Source organism: Camelina sativa, chromosome 13, assembly GCF_030686135.1.
Source record: "Camelina sativa cultivar CO46 ecotype springtype chromosome 13, ASM3068613v1".
NCBI classification, from domain to species: Eukaryota; Viridiplantae; Streptophyta; class Magnoliopsida; order Brassicales; family Brassicaceae; genus Camelina; species Camelina sativa.
Window position 1 is genome coordinate 1798729 of NC_141892.1, and position 16800 is coordinate 1815528.

The 16800-nt window shown below is 36.8% G+C and overlaps 2 protein-coding genes across 3 annotated transcripts; one reads left to right on the forward strand and one right to left on the reverse strand.

Moving 5' to 3' along the window:
* Positions 1-3961: 3961 nt before the first annotated feature.
* Positions 3962-7927, reverse strand: LOC104734492 (calcium-dependent protein kinase 1). The gene is made up of 7 exons (XM_010454087.3): positions 6301-7927; positions 6039-6182; positions 5780-5932; positions 5453-5568; positions 5131-5298; positions 4697-4921; positions 3962-4285 (listed from the first exon to the last, which is right to left on the reverse strand). The coding sequence occupies exons 1-7, from the start codon at positions 7187-7189 to the stop codon at positions 4172-4174; spliced, it is 1809 nt and encodes a 602-aa protein (XP_010452389.2). The 5' UTR covers positions 7190-7927; the 3' UTR covers positions 3962-4171.
* Positions 7928-12572: 4645 nt separating this feature from the next.
* Positions 12573-16630, forward strand: LOC104768683 (uncharacterized). Of its 2 annotated transcripts, none has more exons than XM_019234943.2 (12): positions 12573-12775; positions 13098-13340; positions 13615-13819; positions 13922-14012; positions 14130-14275; positions 14364-14607; positions 14791-14895; positions 14983-15165; positions 15246-15447; positions 15596-16088; positions 16181-16267; positions 16353-16630. In XM_019234943.2, the coding sequence occupies exons 2-12, from the start codon at positions 13124-13126 to the stop codon at positions 16375-16377; spliced, it is 1998 nt and encodes a 665-aa protein (XP_019090488.1). In that variant the 5' UTR covers positions 12573-12775; positions 13098-13123; the 3' UTR covers positions 16378-16630. The 2 variants fall into 2 exon arrangements, with proteins under 2 accessions (XP_019090488.1, XP_019090487.2); XM_019234942.2 differs by having other exon boundaries at positions 12739-12873.
* The last annotated feature ends 170 nt before the right edge of the window (positions 16631-16800 follow it).

Consider the following 16800-nt stretch of genomic DNA (forward strand, 5'->3'; position numbering starts at 1 on the left):
TTTAGGATTTTACACATATATTAAAACAGATAGAATATATGATTAATTTTGTTTTCGGATGATTTTTTTATTTTATTTATGATTTCTCATGATTTATTTTTCTGATACTTTTTCACTTTCTTACTCCATACATTCTACAACATCAGTAATTATTAAAACAAAAATTTATTAAAAATATTCAAAACATCAATCTTTGAGAGATAAAAATTATTCTCTAAAACATCAAACTATGTGAGACAGAGACAGTATTAATGTAAATAAGAACTAACCTATTTGCTTTAGGACAATTAGAAATTTAGAACCAAACACAAATAGAACTTTATGATACAGTTAATCATGATCACGTTTTGTGGACTGGAATTAGGAGATTTAAAGATGGATAGAGACGTACGCAGTAGCTTTGACATAGACAATTTAATCATTTTATTAAATAAAACCAAATTTGTAATTTATATATTAAAAAGTCGTATCGCCCCCAAAAAATGAGCACTTTTTGATGTCAACAACATACATACGCACGCCTTAAATTATTTTATTATTGGAGAAAAAAATAAGTTGGTTGTGAGACCCACTTCTACATTTTCCTGAATAAAGTAAGTTAGGTATAATTAAATTAAAATTAAACTAGCGAAATTATTTTATGTTTACAAATAAGATAAGCTCGTCGACTATGGAAAAAACTACAAAACAGCTCTGTAGTTTTTTGTTCTTTGAAGTGTGAAGAAAGATGTTTTATAGTGAACTGATGTAATCTGACCAAAAAATGAAAAGTGAACTGTTGGGTGCTAGACAACATAAGCTATTCCTTGTCACTTTTTGATTACAAGCTGGATCCTTTGTTTTTCCTTACCACACATAATAAATTATCTTAATGGAAAATAAAGATCTAAAATAAATACGAGTTTAATATAATAGAAAGTTTGGTGGCTATTATTTTCAGTGACCAAATTTAGCGACATCTGTACATTACTTTATAATTATTTCAGCAAGGAAGGATTCAGTAATTATAATAATTCAGACCACAAATAAATTATTGTCTTATTTTATTTCTCTAGTAATGTTTGTACTTAGTGGAATGTCTAGAGATTAGTGTTTTTTCTATTCTTCGAATTTACTTTTACAGACAAGAATAACGTTTGTAGAGCTATGCAGATTCAATTGCCAAATGACATAAGACTACATATTGTAAATGTATGTGGGCAAGCTTAAGTTGAAGATGAAGTTTAGGAAGCTGTACAAAATATGTCTGCACAAGCTTCTGTCTCGGCACAGGCATCTGATGTATGCACAAGCGTCTGTCCAATAAAAGAGCATCAGAGACCTGTTAATTTTGTTTGTATGTCTTGGTTTTAAAGATTTATGAAAATATACTTAAAGGCACGTTTTGGGATATTACTTGGAGGTAAAGCACGAAGAAAAAGAAAGCTTAAAGATATTTAGAAAATTTAATAGAAAAAGAAAATATTCGTTTAACAAAGAATAAAGTTAAATGGAATATTTTCTCTTGATTTTAGGAAAGTTGTTAGTCTTGGGAGAGACACGAAATCTCTTAAATATAGAGGGTCTAGGACTTAGAAATTTATCTCTTTAGAACGTGAAAAAGAGAGGAAAAAACCTTGTAAGCCTTTTGGCATCTTTAGGGGAAAAGGATAAGGGTTTTTGTTTCTAAGTGAGAGTCATGGGTGTAGATCAGTGTTGTTGATCTTAGAGATTTCTTAGTGGGTTGGGAATAGATTGGGAACAAGCTAAAAAAATATCTTAGGTTTGTGTAAGTCCAATATTGAGCAATAACTGTAATTGTGCTCAAGAAGTATTACCAACAAAGTTTGAGGACGTAGGCATTTACTGAACCTCGTTAAAAATTGTGTGCCTCTTGTCTCTTTTACACTAACACATATGTATGCTCAAAGTACACAACACAACAAAGTTTCACAAACAAGTATAAGCCAAAAAAATACCTCATCCACAAGATTGAGATCCAAAAAAGAGAATATTGGTTGTGCATTTGTCTTTAACACAACGATCATCAGAAAACTCTTTTTGTCTTGCCTTAGTTGTGTAATTTAGATAAACTGATGAAACTAGAGTTTAAGAGCAATGCTAAAGCTTTTCTCTAATCCTCTTGATCTGTTCTTTGTATCAAGCCTCTTAACTTTACCTTCCGCTGAATCTCCACACAAACCTTCTCCATGACAAAACAGAAGAATTCGATCGACACCCATCTTCAAATCTCATTATTTGGTTCACGGATGTTACAATTATATATTATAGTAGATTTTGGTTTCACGTGACAAATTTATTGTTGTAAATAAACAATTCTTGAGTAGATGGAACCATCCTTTTCAATGTCCAAACCGAAAAATCAAGTTAAAAGTGGCACTAATAGAAAGAAAACCATCGAGTGTCCAAATGGAACAGTTCCTATAATGAGAAATACAAAAGAATATGCCTCAAGTACTCAATATTGGACAAAAAAAACATATTAATCCGCTAACAACTGAAAATCATATGGTAGACATGTAAGTAAATCTACTTGAATTAACCAGTTTCAAGAATGTATAAATCTATTTAAAATTATATGATATATAATAAGCTGATTATCTATTTGGCGATTTGAAGATTGCTGGAGTTTGATCACAAGGTGGAGGTCCTTACCATGGTTTGGCAGCTTGGATTAGTTTACATAGTTTGAATATTAGTGGAGATCAATCTTCATGTGCAAACTTATATGTAGGCAGTGGAGTTAACAATAAATTTAATTTGATCCAAACTGGTTGGATGGTAAATTTCATATAAGTGTTTTTTTAAATTTGACATTTTATAGAGAAAAAAAAATTGATTTTAAGAAATAAAATACACTAATTTTGACTCATAGGTGAATCCAACATTATTTGGTGACGGACGCACATGGAGTTTTGGATTTTGGAAGGTACATATATTAGTTATAGATCATTTTTAAAAACATATAAAGTGTTTATGACGTTATTATTTTTTTTAATCCTAAAAGAACACAAAGGGTGCGATTAGTATCTCATCTAGCTCTTTTTATTATTACTGTCAAAGCATCTTGTACTATGTTATTTACATCGGTGATGAGAGAGAGAGAGAAACAGAGTAGAGAGAATAACATAACGACAGTAGGAGAAACTCTGAAAGTAAGAGAAACTATTGAAAGTAAGAGAAACTAGGATAGACAAGTTCGGACAAAGTTAGAGTAACAGAGTAAAGAAACTAGGATATTAGATATGTTCAGACAAAAGTAAGAAACTACGACAAGGATAGTACTCAAAGAAGGGCCGATCACAGATCAGGGAGGACTCGCATTGCGCGGCGGCGTTCTTTACACCAGTTTATGGCCTGAGCGATCGATGGCCACTATTAAGACTAACAACACAATGAGCGAAGTGTCATTAACGACGGCGAATTCTGATATCTCGGACTTCGGTAACATTTTTTTGTTATCTCTTCTTCATCTAACAAAATCAGCATTGTTTGTTTATACAGACGAGAGTGTATCAACATAAGCTCAAACGTTCAAAAACAAATGGATGTTACATATGGAATCATGGAAAAGGTAAACAATATCATTCGGATACACGTCCTAAAGCCAATCCATAAAACGTACACGGGTATAGCAATTCATCATAGTTGCTGAATACCGTATTGGTGAGCATTTTCTCCACCGACCTATTTTTTGATTATTCGAAAAAATAAGTCCTCTCAGTGGAGGAATGCAAACGCACAATGTTATAACTAATCACAATGGTGACATTGTATGACGTTGTTCCTAAGCCAACACGCATTATACACTTCAAGAAGATATGCCTGCTCCTGATTATTCTCTTTTTGTTGCTTTCAGATCATAACTATTTGTGTTTCGGGTCATTGCAATCACCAAAATGTCCATCGTAGAGAGTATCGTTAGACTTGTTTTATCCGGTCACAGATCACTCAGCTAGAATGTTAGAAGAAGCCTATATATGCTCAAGAAGTACACATTACAACGAAGTTTCCAAAATAAGTCTAAGACAAAAACCTCATCCAAAAGATTGAGAATCCAAAAGAGGGCAAAAGAGAATCTTGGCTGTGCATTTTGTCTTCAACACAATCATCATATATGATCAGAAACTCTTGTCTTGGGCTCTAGTCTTGTAATTTGAATAGACTGGAACTAGAGTTTAAGAGCAATGCTAAAGCTTTTCTCTAGACCCATCTTCACAGGACCTCCTGTAATGCTTCCTTTCTGCATCATCGCCACAAACTCGTTGTAGTCTATTCGCCCGTCCTGCAAAACAAAAATTCAATTGTTCAACATTATCAACACTCAACAAGAGTTTCATAAGTTGTTGAAGAATTTCTCATAGGTTCCAATTTATCAATCCAAAACCGATTTCAACATTGGTTACAACACATTGGTTTATTTCAGTGTTTCTCAGGAACGAGAGTTTCTACTATTCCCTTACGTTTAACAAGAATCATACTCAATCAGCTGAGTCTTTCAGAGAGAATTTCTCTAAAAGGATAGTGTAATTCTCACTATTTTCAACAATGCAAGGATCCAAGGATTGAAGAGGATCATATACGTGAGATTCCTATGAGTGAAATGATCTATAATCCATTCAATCTGATGATTGTTGAGAAGTATTCAAGTCATATGAAAATTAGGATAAGATGATAAAGGTGTAAAGGAGCTTACATTGTCTTGATCAACGTCGCGCATCAGTTCTTCTATGCGGACATCCTCAACACCAAACTCCTCACAAGCTTGTTGAAGCTCATCTGGGGTGATATAGCCACTCCCATCTTTGTCAAAGTATGTAAAGGCTGCAAACAAATGATCCTCTCTCTCTATTTTGTTTAAATGCAATGTTGCAGCTATGAACTCTTTGTAGTCTATTGTTCCACTGTTGTCCACATCAGCCTATATTAAATACACATGAGAGAGAGATACCAGATTAAATGCAAATCCTAGCAAAACACAGAAGTATATAACCAGAACCAGCAGAGTATTTTGGATTATAACAAGCCCATTTCATAATTATAGTTAGGGAAAACACTGGATTTGCAGGTATATAGGGATTAGGGACCTTCATTTTCGAATAACAAAATAGCAAGGGGGTTAAAACTTACAGCTTGCATCAAGTCGAGAATTTCAGACTCGTTGAGGTTTGCCCCTACTCGTTTAAGTCCTGCTTTCAGTTCTTCAAAAGTTATCTGACCACTCTTGTCCGCATCTATCATATTAAACATTTCTTTCAAGCCAGCTATTTCTTCTTCAGATAAGCTCTCAGCAATGACCTACAAGAAGACATAAAGAGAGAAACTTAATCTGCATCGTCTCTTTCTTTCCACATAACAAGAAGAAGAGAAGGTAACAAGCAACTATCTTATGTTTATCACAGTAACTTTCTCCATATGGTGTTAATTTGATTAGCATTGAAAAACCGCTTACTCTAAGAGCCATTTTCTTGAACTTGTTCATCGCAGAAAATTGCTTCATACGGCTCAGAACAGCAGAATCCAGAGGTTTGTCTGGAGCCACACCATCGACTTGTACCCATGGATGACCTGAGAGGAAGCACAACTTCATAAGAAATAGGACAGTGGCACAAATGAACTATAAATGACAATGTATTTGGAAACTGCATTACTAAATGGCTGTGAGACGGCACACTAAATTTATGTAGGACCATTGAAATCTATGCTCAATGGAATTAATAGAAAAAAGAATCGTAACGCTCTAACCGAAAGAGGAAGGTTTCAGATCAAATTAACTTACATAATACTTGGTGGGCAGTTAACCTTTTCTTGGGATCTCTGACAAGCATTTTCCTCACCAAGTCTTTTGCACTTTCAGATATGCTCGGCCAGGGATCTGACGAAAAGTCAAGATCACCGTGGAGGACCTGTTCGAAGATACCTTGTTCGGTTTCTGAATGTTCAAAAAAAAAGAAGCAAAAAGAACAAAACTTTTGCTCAGAGCATAATTAGGACAGGTGACAAATCTCTTATCTACATATAATATACACAATCCTTACCAGCCCAAAATGGAGGAACTCCACTTAATAAAATGTACACAATCACTCCAGCACTCCAGACATCAGCTTCAGGACCATAACGCTTTCGAAGAACTTCCGGAGCAACATAATATGGGCTACCAACAACATCGGTAAAAATGTCGTCTGCAAAGAGGAAGGAATTGATTTAAAAAACCATTGACCAACATGAATCATGTCATTCAAGTTAAGAGACCAAATCTAGAAACTAAATGGTTTAAGATGAGTAATATTGAAAGCAAACCTGGCTTAAAGAACATTGAGAGTCCAAAATCAATCGTCTTCAAGAGGGAATCTTCATGTTTACTGACAAAAAGAAAATTCTCGGGCTTGAGGTCTCGATGCATAACACCAAGTGAATGGCAAGCCTCTACAACACCAACAATGGTTCTAGTAAGCTCAGCCGCTTTCCTCTCTGAGTAGTGACCGCGTTGAATGATCCTGTCAAAAAGCTCGCCACCTGCACAACACTCCATCACAAGGTGCACCGCCACAATATCCTCATAAGCTCCTTTAATGGATATGACATTTGGGTGACCAGCCAAGTGATGCATGATCTGAATTTCCCTTCTCACATCCTCAACGTCTTCATCAGTCAACAGCTTCCTCTTAGCAATTGACTTGCACGCAAACTCCTTCCCTGTAGTCTTCTCCACACATAAGAAAGTCGTCCCAAACTGCCCTTGTCCAAGTTTCCTTCCCAAGGAATAGAATTCCTTAAAGTTTTCAGTTTTCCTCTGCAACACTGACTCAGTTCTAAGCCCTGCACTTGACACTCTTTTCATGTGTTTAGGCTTCTTAGGTTTAGCTGTTGGATCAGGTTTTGCCTCCGGCTTGGTCTCCGGCTTGGTCTCTGGTTTTGTCTCCTCTTGCACTTCAGGCTTGACTTCAAGTCGAATCTCTCTGTCCATGGTCTCGATGTTAGCCCCTGGCTTGGGCATTGTGACTTGTTCAGGAGGTTTATTCTGGACATCATCAGATAATGACGATCGAAGCTCTCCTGAAACAGGTCTACTTGAAATATCTCCATTGCTCACGGAAGCCGAATCATCTCCATCTCTTGGCCGCCACATTGCAGCTGAAACAGATTGCAAGAAGCCATTTCTGCTTGGTCCAACACAAGTATTACCCATCCAAATACCCCACGGCTTCTCTTAATCTCTTTCACCAAAAATAGCATCAAGATCTGATCACAACACCGTGTAAAAACAATCTAATCTCATCCCTAAAGTCAAATCCTTCCTATCATAAGACTTTTTTTTTTAGTTCTTGAACACCATCAGACATCAAACAAATGCATTCAATATTCTTACACAGCTGAACCTTACTTGGGTCAATACCGACCAAGGAAACAGCACAGAGCTTTATAATACAGAGGCGATATATAGCAAAAAATATTAAAAGGGTATGGGAAAAATCGTGACTTGAGACGAACCCAGAAAGGAGAAGGATGCAAGGAAACAAAACACAGAGAGAGTAGAGAAAACACGCCTAGACAGAGAGAGAGGGAGATCTGAAGAGTAAAAGAGAAAGAATGAAAAATAAATTGGGGGGGGGGGGGGGGGTTGGGTGGGAAAATAATAAAGGGATAGTTTAATAGCACTACAGTTGCATAAGCCGTAGAGACATTTGATAATTTAATGAGAGAGACAATAGAGAAGACGAAGAAGAAGACGATGGATGAAGCAGAAGAAGAAGATTGAACCAGTTTGAAAAACGCGTTCTTTTTGTTTTGATTATCTCTCTCTCTATCTATCGCCGCCGAGTTTTGCGCTGCGATTTGTCTTAAACTCGTTTTTATTATTAAACTTTTGTATTTTGTTTTTTTTTTGCAAGTCCACACCCTTTTCAATCTTGGCAACCCAGACGTCGGGCAAGGTTTTTTTTTAATTAGTAGTAGTAATTAAACTTTTGGGATTTAAAAGTGAAATTACCATAAATTTGTTTTCCTTTGTCTGAGTTCTTTTTAAACGGACCCCATCATTTATTATTTTTTTAAAGATAAAACCCTCAAGTAAAAATTATGCAAACAAAACCCACGTTAGAGTAAAAGAGCAGACAATCAAATAAAAAAAACATCCACATGTTTAGTAGCTTATTAACAAATCACGTTGATCTATCTACACATTCTTGTCGTCGTACTCGTCAGAATTTTTTTACCTCCTAATGCTGTTAGCACAGAAAGCAGAATCACAGCTTACAGACTTGACAACGTCTTTGTTTCACTAACTCTCTGATTCATTAACTTTGAAAGTACTAAAGTCTGAAATTTCAGTTCTGTTACGGGTGCTCTCGTGTCTTCCCCAATTGAACGATTCACAAGCTCTCAAAATCCCTAAACCTCAAGGAAATGTCTCGTATCCCCTCCATCAACGAAACCAAAGATGGAGACTTTTCGACATAATCATCATCGTGGAGGAAAAAGTAAAGTCTTTTTCTTTTTATACACAGTAGCGGCGGCCGGAGGGCAGACAGAGTATCATCATCATCTCCGGTTTAGCGTGAGATTCTATGAAGCACGGGGACGGCAGTTCCATGATGTCTCCCGTCTCGGAAACGTTTCAGGTACGGAGACGGCGAAGAAACGGCATGGAAACGTCTCCGGGACATTTCGCACACGGTGGGGACGGTAACAGTTTATGGGGACGGCAACGGTTCTAATCAAAAACGTTTCTCAAACGTTTCTATTGTAAAATAGGAAATTTAACTGTTTTTCTTCCATTGTCCAAAAAATTAACTTTTTAAATATTGTCTAATTAGGGTTTACAAATATCAATGCTATATATATCTCATCTTTTTGCATTCTTACTTCACGTCGACGTCGTTCATCGCAAAACCAAAACACACAAATTTCTCTGTTTTTTATTTTTGGTGAAGACAAACTTCTCTGTTTAGCTCTGCAAAAGGTATGTCTCAACTCTCAAGCTTCTTAATAATTTAATATAAGTCAAATCTTTGTTTAATCAGTGTTTATAGATCGAAACAACGAAACTTATAAACATAGTAGTTGATAAGTTACGTAACTTACGTTTATATATTTTATATTGTTTGATTATATATTTTATAAGCGTTGGTTGATTATTAACTTACGTCTACGTAACTTTTTAATATTTATATGTAGGTTGATTATTGATAGTGGATCTAGTCAAAACGGTGAAGCTCCATTATGGGCTTACGTGACTAAAATTCAGAAGCAAGGAACAACAGGAGGAACTTAGAAGCTTAAGTGTAAGATATGTAATGAAACCAAGGGGGGATCTTATTCGAGAGTGAGAGCACATCTGCTTGGATTGAAAAACGCTGGTGTAAATTCTTGTCCGAAAGTAACTAAAAGTGAAAGATAAAAGATGCAAGGGTTAGAAGACGATTTTGAGAAGAAGGAATTCTGGTCAATATGAAGATGAAAAGACCACGATGTGGGATGTTGGTGGAGATTCATACGATACCATGGAAGATGTCGGATTTTTGGAGTTTGCTAATCTTTCATTAGATGAGTCCGATCTTGAAATGAGTTTCAAGAAGAATAATTTATTTTAATTATTATTTAATATATTATAGTCATGTTTTGTTTCATGAAATTTTTTTTATAAGTGACTTTATTTATTTTATTTTACTAATATATGGATATTTTTATATTTTATATATTATAAAACTGACATATCCCTGCCGTATCCGTACCCAAAAATATTTACTTCACCGTTTCCCGTCCTCGTCCCCGTACCCGTTTCCCGTTCCCGTCCTCCTCTAGGTGCAGCATAGGTGAGATTAGAGTCGAGGAATCTGATTCTCCCGCCCTAGTGACACGTGTCCAAAAGTCGGTTAAAAAGCAAGTACGATATTTTTCAATAATTTTATAAAACTTAAAAAAGGAAATAAATGGAAGAAGAAAAAAAAAGTAAACTTTAAAAAAAGAGGAAACGACGACGCTTTGTTCGTCGTTATGCTAATAGCAGAGTATACTCTGGGTCTGGGGGGTACAGATGTTTTTGTGGAAAAACGTGAGCCAACCCCACGTTCTCAAGAAAAAAACAGCATCAACGTCTTTTACACTCTCCTCTCTCTCTCTCAATCTCTGCTTAGGCCATGTTTATCGGTGGATCACTTAGGGTGATCTTGGGCATTTTTAAATTGAAATTAATCGATGTGTTTTCGTCTGTCGTGTTCAACCAGGCATGGACGCTTTATACGACTACGGTATAAACAGCCCCTTAGACGGTAGTAGCGAGTCAGACGAGGAGGTTGAGATCTCTTACTATCCTCCGGAACCAGCTCCTGCGATTGGATTCACAAGTCTATCGAGCCGTGAGATACAACTGAACCAGCTCAACGACCAAATGATCCAGCTCAAGTTACTTGTGATCCAGCTCAAGGATCAAGTGAACCAGCTCAAGGACCAAGTGATCCAGCTCAAGGACGAAGTCAACCAGCTCAAGAACGAACTGATCCAGCTCAAGTAAATCTGTCTCGTTTTAGCTTGTTGTTGTTTGCTTCCGAAAGGTGAATCCGTGACCGGATTATTGTAGGGGCTACGTATTTTGTTTTCTAGTTTTAAAGTCACTTGTATTTCTAATCTTTGTTTGGATTTTAGTTACAAAGACAGAGTCACAAGAAATTTATTTAGTTTGTCTGATTGTTCACATGCACCAAGTTCACAAGAAATAAGTTCACACCAATTTGTCTCTTCTCTCTTCTGTCCGAAAGTTCAATATATATGTCAAGAGAACAAGATTAAATCAAACAAACCAAATCATACACTCTTCTTTCTTTTGTTTACCTTCTCTCATTTACTCATCTTATTGCAAATCAAACCATTTTCTTTCTCTAACCAAAGACATTTTCTTTCTCAATCCTTTAATGGCATCTTCTTCCAACAATTTTCACTACCATTATGATCCCAATAACGATAGTTTAAACCAATACTTTCAAGAGCAATTTAGTAACCAGTTTGAAGCTGTCGAAGAGGAAATTCCGGTTGAAAGGAAACCACGTGCATATATCGATAGAAAAAGAGAAGAAGGGCATGAACGTTTGTGGAACGATTATTTTTCTGATAATCCGACTTACAATGCTCACCAATTCCGGCGACGGTTTCGAATGAACAAGCCGTTGTTCTTGCGTATTGTGAATCGTCTCAGTGAAGAAGTTCCATATTTTAAGCCAAAAAGGGATGCAACCTTCCGGAATGGTCTATCACCCCTACAACAATGTACGGCAGCAATTCGACTTTTAGCATATGGGACTGCATCAGACTCGGTTGACGAATACATACGTCTTGCTGCCAGCACTGCTCGTAAATGTTTGGAACATTTTGTCGTCGGGATAGTTGACTTGTTTGACACTGAATACCTGCGCCGACCAACACCAGAGGATCTTCAAAGGCTACTATTTTATGGAGAACAGAGGGGTTTTCCCGGGATGGTTGGAAGCATTGACTGTATGCACTGGAAGTGGAAAAATTGCCCAACCGCTTGGAAAGGAATGTATTCAAGAGGCACCGATAAGCCAACAATTGTTTTGGAGGCAGTAGCTTCACAAGATCTCTGGATATGGCACTCATTTTTTGGAGCTCCAGGTACTTGTAACGATTTAAATGTCCTTGATCAATCACCAGTATTTAATGACATAATTTACGGTCGAGCTCCCGAAGTTACGTACTATGTCAACGGAAATCAGTATAATTTGGCATACTATCTGACCGATGATATTTACCCCGAATGGGGAACATTTGTTAAATCCATCCCACAACCACAACACCCGAAACATCGATTGTTTGCAGAACGTCAAGAAGGTGCACGAAAAGATGTTGAGCGTGCATTTGGAGTCCTGCAATCTAGATTCGCCATGATTAAAAATCCATCTCTTTTATGGTCAAAGGGTAAAATTGCATATATTATGAGAGCATGTCTCATACTGCATAATATGATTGTCGAAGACGAACGAGATTCATACACACTCTATGACGAACAAGAATTCCAACAAGAAGATGGAACTGGAACTACTCCGGATCTTACATTTTCAGTAACTATGTCTTCAAATCTTGAGGGTTTAGGTGATGGCCATACATTAATTCGTGATAAACAAACACATCGCAAATTAAAGGAGGATTTGATTGAGAATATATGGAATAAATTTGGACATTAATCTATGTATTAATTAAATAAAATGTTTGTCTTGTTTAATTAATTAAGTAATATGTTTGTTTGTTTTTTTTAAAATTTTATTTACAATGTTTTTTTTTGGTTTCATAAAAATATGGCATTGTATTTTGAATTTTAGTAAAAGTTTTATAAGTTTGCAATTAAAATGTTATTTTATTTATTTTTATAATTGTTATATGTTTAAGAATATTAATAAACATTATATTATTAAATAGTAATAGACATTCTTAAATTTTTCATTAAACATTAATCTATGTATTTATTAAACATTCTTAAATTTCTATAAGAATATTATATTATTAAATCTTAAGATCTTACATATGTTCTCCCAATAACTAATTTCTTAACCAAAGTTCTTAACTACTGATCTTACATTATTTTCACAATATTTATACTCTAAAACACCCTAAACTGATCTCCCTATAAACATGCCCTTAAAAGCGTTTATTAACTACTCTTTTTTTTTAATTCTCTTATGAATTGTTTCTAATAAAATCTCACCCGAAGAAGCAGAGATATTTTCTAGTGTTGTTGTTGCTCCTCTGCCTAACTCTCTCTACTGTAAGTTCTTTCTTTCTTTCTCTACTTTGGGATCTTGCGTTTTCCTCCTCCAATGTATAGTCTTTCTAATTCCATGGGACAAGATTCGATACCGAATCGTGGGTTTCTTCATCTTTGTTAAATTTCAATAAAGTTTTTTGTTTTTTTCGCTTTTTTCTTCTCTCTTTTTTTATCACTGATGAAAAAAGGTTGCTTTTTTTTTTTTTTCCCTTTCTTGCGGTATCAGCAATTTGAGGGGTTTTTGTATTTGTTTTGGATATTTTTAAGCTGACAAGTGAGAGAACTCTTTCTTATCTTGAGTTTCTGTCTTTTGTATTTCCAGAATTGCCCCCCCCCTGTTTAACCAAGATGAGCAGAGTTTTCGTAGCGATTCTTCTATGGATGTGTGTGTGGGTTTGTTGTTATGGGGATGGAGACTATGTGCTGTACAAGGACCCCAAACAGACCGTTTCAGATCGAGTTGAGGATTTGTTTGGTAGAATGACTTTGGAAGAGAAGATTGGTCAGATGGTCCAGATTGATAGAAGTGTTGCCACTGTTAACATCATGAGAGATTACTTCATCGGTATGCAAATAACTTATCTTTCTTGCAGTTTCTTTTGTACTTGGTTGGTTGGCTAATTTTGTTGGTTCTCCAATTTCTCTCATTTTGGTGGGCATATTGAATGGTTTCTTTGGTAAATCAGTCGGTCCAACTGTTCTTGTTCAGAATTTATTGTTGAATTGAGGGTTTCATTTAACTTTAGGCTTCCTTTCAGTAGTTCAGTCTCTCATCATCTTGTTAGCATTAGAACTAGATAAGCTGAGTAATTTTTCTTGGTACTCTTTGTTCTGTGCAGGCAGTGTACTGAGTGGTGGTGGGAGTGCTCCACTTCCTGAGGCAACCGCTCAGAACTGGGTTGATATGATCAATGGGTATCAGAAAGGAGCTTTAGTGAGTCGTTTGGGGATTCCTATGATATATGGCATTGATGCCGTTCACGGGCATAACAATGTCTACAACGCTACTATCTTCCCTCACAATGTTGGTCTTGGAGCCACCAGGCAAGTATTAGCTAAATCGTTTATTTGGTTCTGCATGTTTCCCATCTCTGTTTTTGTGAACGTTATCTAGAGTTCTTCTGCTGATAGATTTGAGTTTCACAGGGATCCTGATCTTGTTAAGAGGATTGGAGCGGCTACAGCAGTCGAAGTCAGAGCCACTGGAATTCCATACACATTTGCTCCTTGCATTGCAGTAAGTTTCTGTATTCTGGATCCTATAAGTTTTCACCTTCTGCCAAAGTCTTATAAATCTGCCAATCTTCATATCTTTGGACATTTGTTAAAGTTGTTTCCCACTCACTTTTTGTAGGTTTGTAGAGATCCAAGATGGGGTAGGTGTTATGAGAGCTACAGCGAGGATCACAAAGTTGTGGAAGACATGACAGATGTCATACTTGGTTTACAAGGAGAGCCTCCTTCCAACTATAAACATGGCATTCCATTCGTTGGTGGCAGGTTAGGCTTTTGCTAATTTGGTTGTGTTATATTTTATGAGCAGCCTTACATAAGTATGTTCTTCAGTTCATGTGTGTTATTTTGTCAGGGATAAAGTTGCAGCATGTGCTAAGCATTACGTGGGAGATGGTGGGACAACCCGAGGAGTAAATGAGAACAACACGGTGACTGATTTACATGGTCTTCTTAGCGTTCACATGCCTGCTTATGCTGATGCAATATACAAAGGTGTTTCCACAGTGATGGTTTCATATTCGAGCTGGAATGGTGAAAAGATGCATGCAAATACTGAGCTTATCACAGGGTATCTTAAGGGTACCCTTAAGTTTAAGGTCTGCCTACTTTTCCTCCTTAAATGTCAACTTCAATGCACATGCTCTGTGTTCTGGCAGTAGTCTTTCTGAATGTATAAGGCTCTTTCTCCATGTATTTGTAGAGTCGTGAATAGAATTCTTATATGAAGGAGATGATTTTGAGTGCTAATTCCAACTTATCTTCTCCTATGATATGCGCAGGGTTTTGTTATTTCGGATTGGCAAGGTGTTGATAAGATTTCCTCACCACCGCATACGAACTACACTGCTTCCGTCCGAGCTGCAATTCAAGCTGGCATTGATATGGTTTGTGTTTTAAACTTCACAGACATTCCTGGACTTAGATAGGCTGATGCTACTCATTTCTGTGTTAGCTAATGAAATAATATGCAGGTCATGGTCCCCTTCAACTTTACCGAGTTTGTCAATGATCTTATGTCCTTGGTGAAGAACAAAGTAATTCCTGTCACCCGGATTGATGATGCAGTCAGAAGAATCCTGCTTGTCAAGTTCACCATGGGTCTTTTTGAGAACCCTTTGGCTGATTACAGCTTTGCCAATGAACTAGGAAGCCAGGTCAGTTGCCTAATCATCAAGAGCTAGAATCTCTTGCAAGTACTTCAAAATATTGATGGAATGTTTTCAATTTCTATTAGGCACACAGAGACTTGGCAAGGGAGGCTGTTAGGAAATCCCTTGTGCTGCTTAAAAACGGGAACAAAACCAATCCTATGCTCCCACTTCCCAGGAAGACTTCAAAGATCCTAGTTGCTGGCACTCACGCTGATAATTTGGGTTATCAGTGTGGTGGTTGGACCATGACATGGCAAGGATTTAGCGGTAACAAGAACACGAGGGGTATGTTGTGCAACTCTTATTTCAGATTATTCAATTTGCTATCATCATGTCTGTGACTGTTTATGCTGTGAAACAAAATAGCTTGAGCAATGATGAAAGACATAGTTGATGAACATTTCAGCAACTAATATGTCTTTGTATGATTCAGGGACTACACTTCTTGGCGCTGTAAAATCAGCTGTTGATCAAAGCACTGAAGTTGTCTTCCGCGAAAATCCAGATGCTGAATTCATCAAATCGAACAACTTTGCTTATGCAATCGTTGCTGTTGGTGAACGTACATATGCAGAGACAGATGGAGATAGCGAAAAGCTAACTATGCTGGACCCAGGTCCAGCGATTATTAGCTCCACTTGTCAGGCTGTCAAGTGTGTGGTTGTGGTTATTTCAGGCAGACCGCTTGTGATGGAACCTTATGTTGCCTCCATTGAGGCATTGGTTGCAGCGTGGCTACCAGGAACAGAAGGACAAGGTATCACTGATGCTCTTTTTGGGGACCATGGCTTCAGTGGAAAACTTCCTGTTACATGGTTCAGAAACACAGAGCAGTTGCCTATGAGCTATGGAGATTCACATTATGACCCACTCTTTGCTTATGGGTCTGGTCTTGAAACCGAATCTGTTGAAAGCATTGTTGCTAGGTAGAATGCTTCACACAGCTTCTTGTTCCATCGTTTCAGTATGCTCTGACACAAGATTTTGATTCTTAACCCCTTATTTTGGTTGTAAACAGGTCAACCTCAGCTTCTGCTACTAGCACAAAGCCGTGCTTAACCACAGTCCTTGTATCTGCTACAATTTGTCTATTTCTCTTCCCAAGGTATCATCACCAGTTTCAACTTCCTTTTTAATTTCTCTTCATAAACTGGTAAGAATCTGACACTTGAGGTAACTTTCTTTTGTAGCTTAAGCCGAGTTCTGAGAAGATGAAAGCTTGGAGTCGATAATTCTTTCAGTTATCTGATCCTGGAGGTTTTATTTTTCGTAACGTAGTTTTGTTCTTCTAGCCTAGCAAAAGAGATCCTGAATCTGTGTCATGTTGTGTTCAGAGTTATTGCAACCTGCAACATCTTTAATATTTGAACTGGAACGTTCTTCTTTTAGGGTCTTTACATTCTACAGACTGTTCTTCTTCCTTCAATCCATCATTCTTGAAAATAAATTAAATTTACGTTGTGGGCAATAATGGTAAATCTTGGTAAACAAAAGAGAAGAAGCTATAAACATCTCAACTGATCAAGACTCAGAAGTGACGTCATTAGGATACAAGACATAAAACAAACTTGTAAAGAAAGCAAGAACAATATGCTTTCTTTGTAAGAGAAGAAACATATGATGACCTGAGACTAAAGA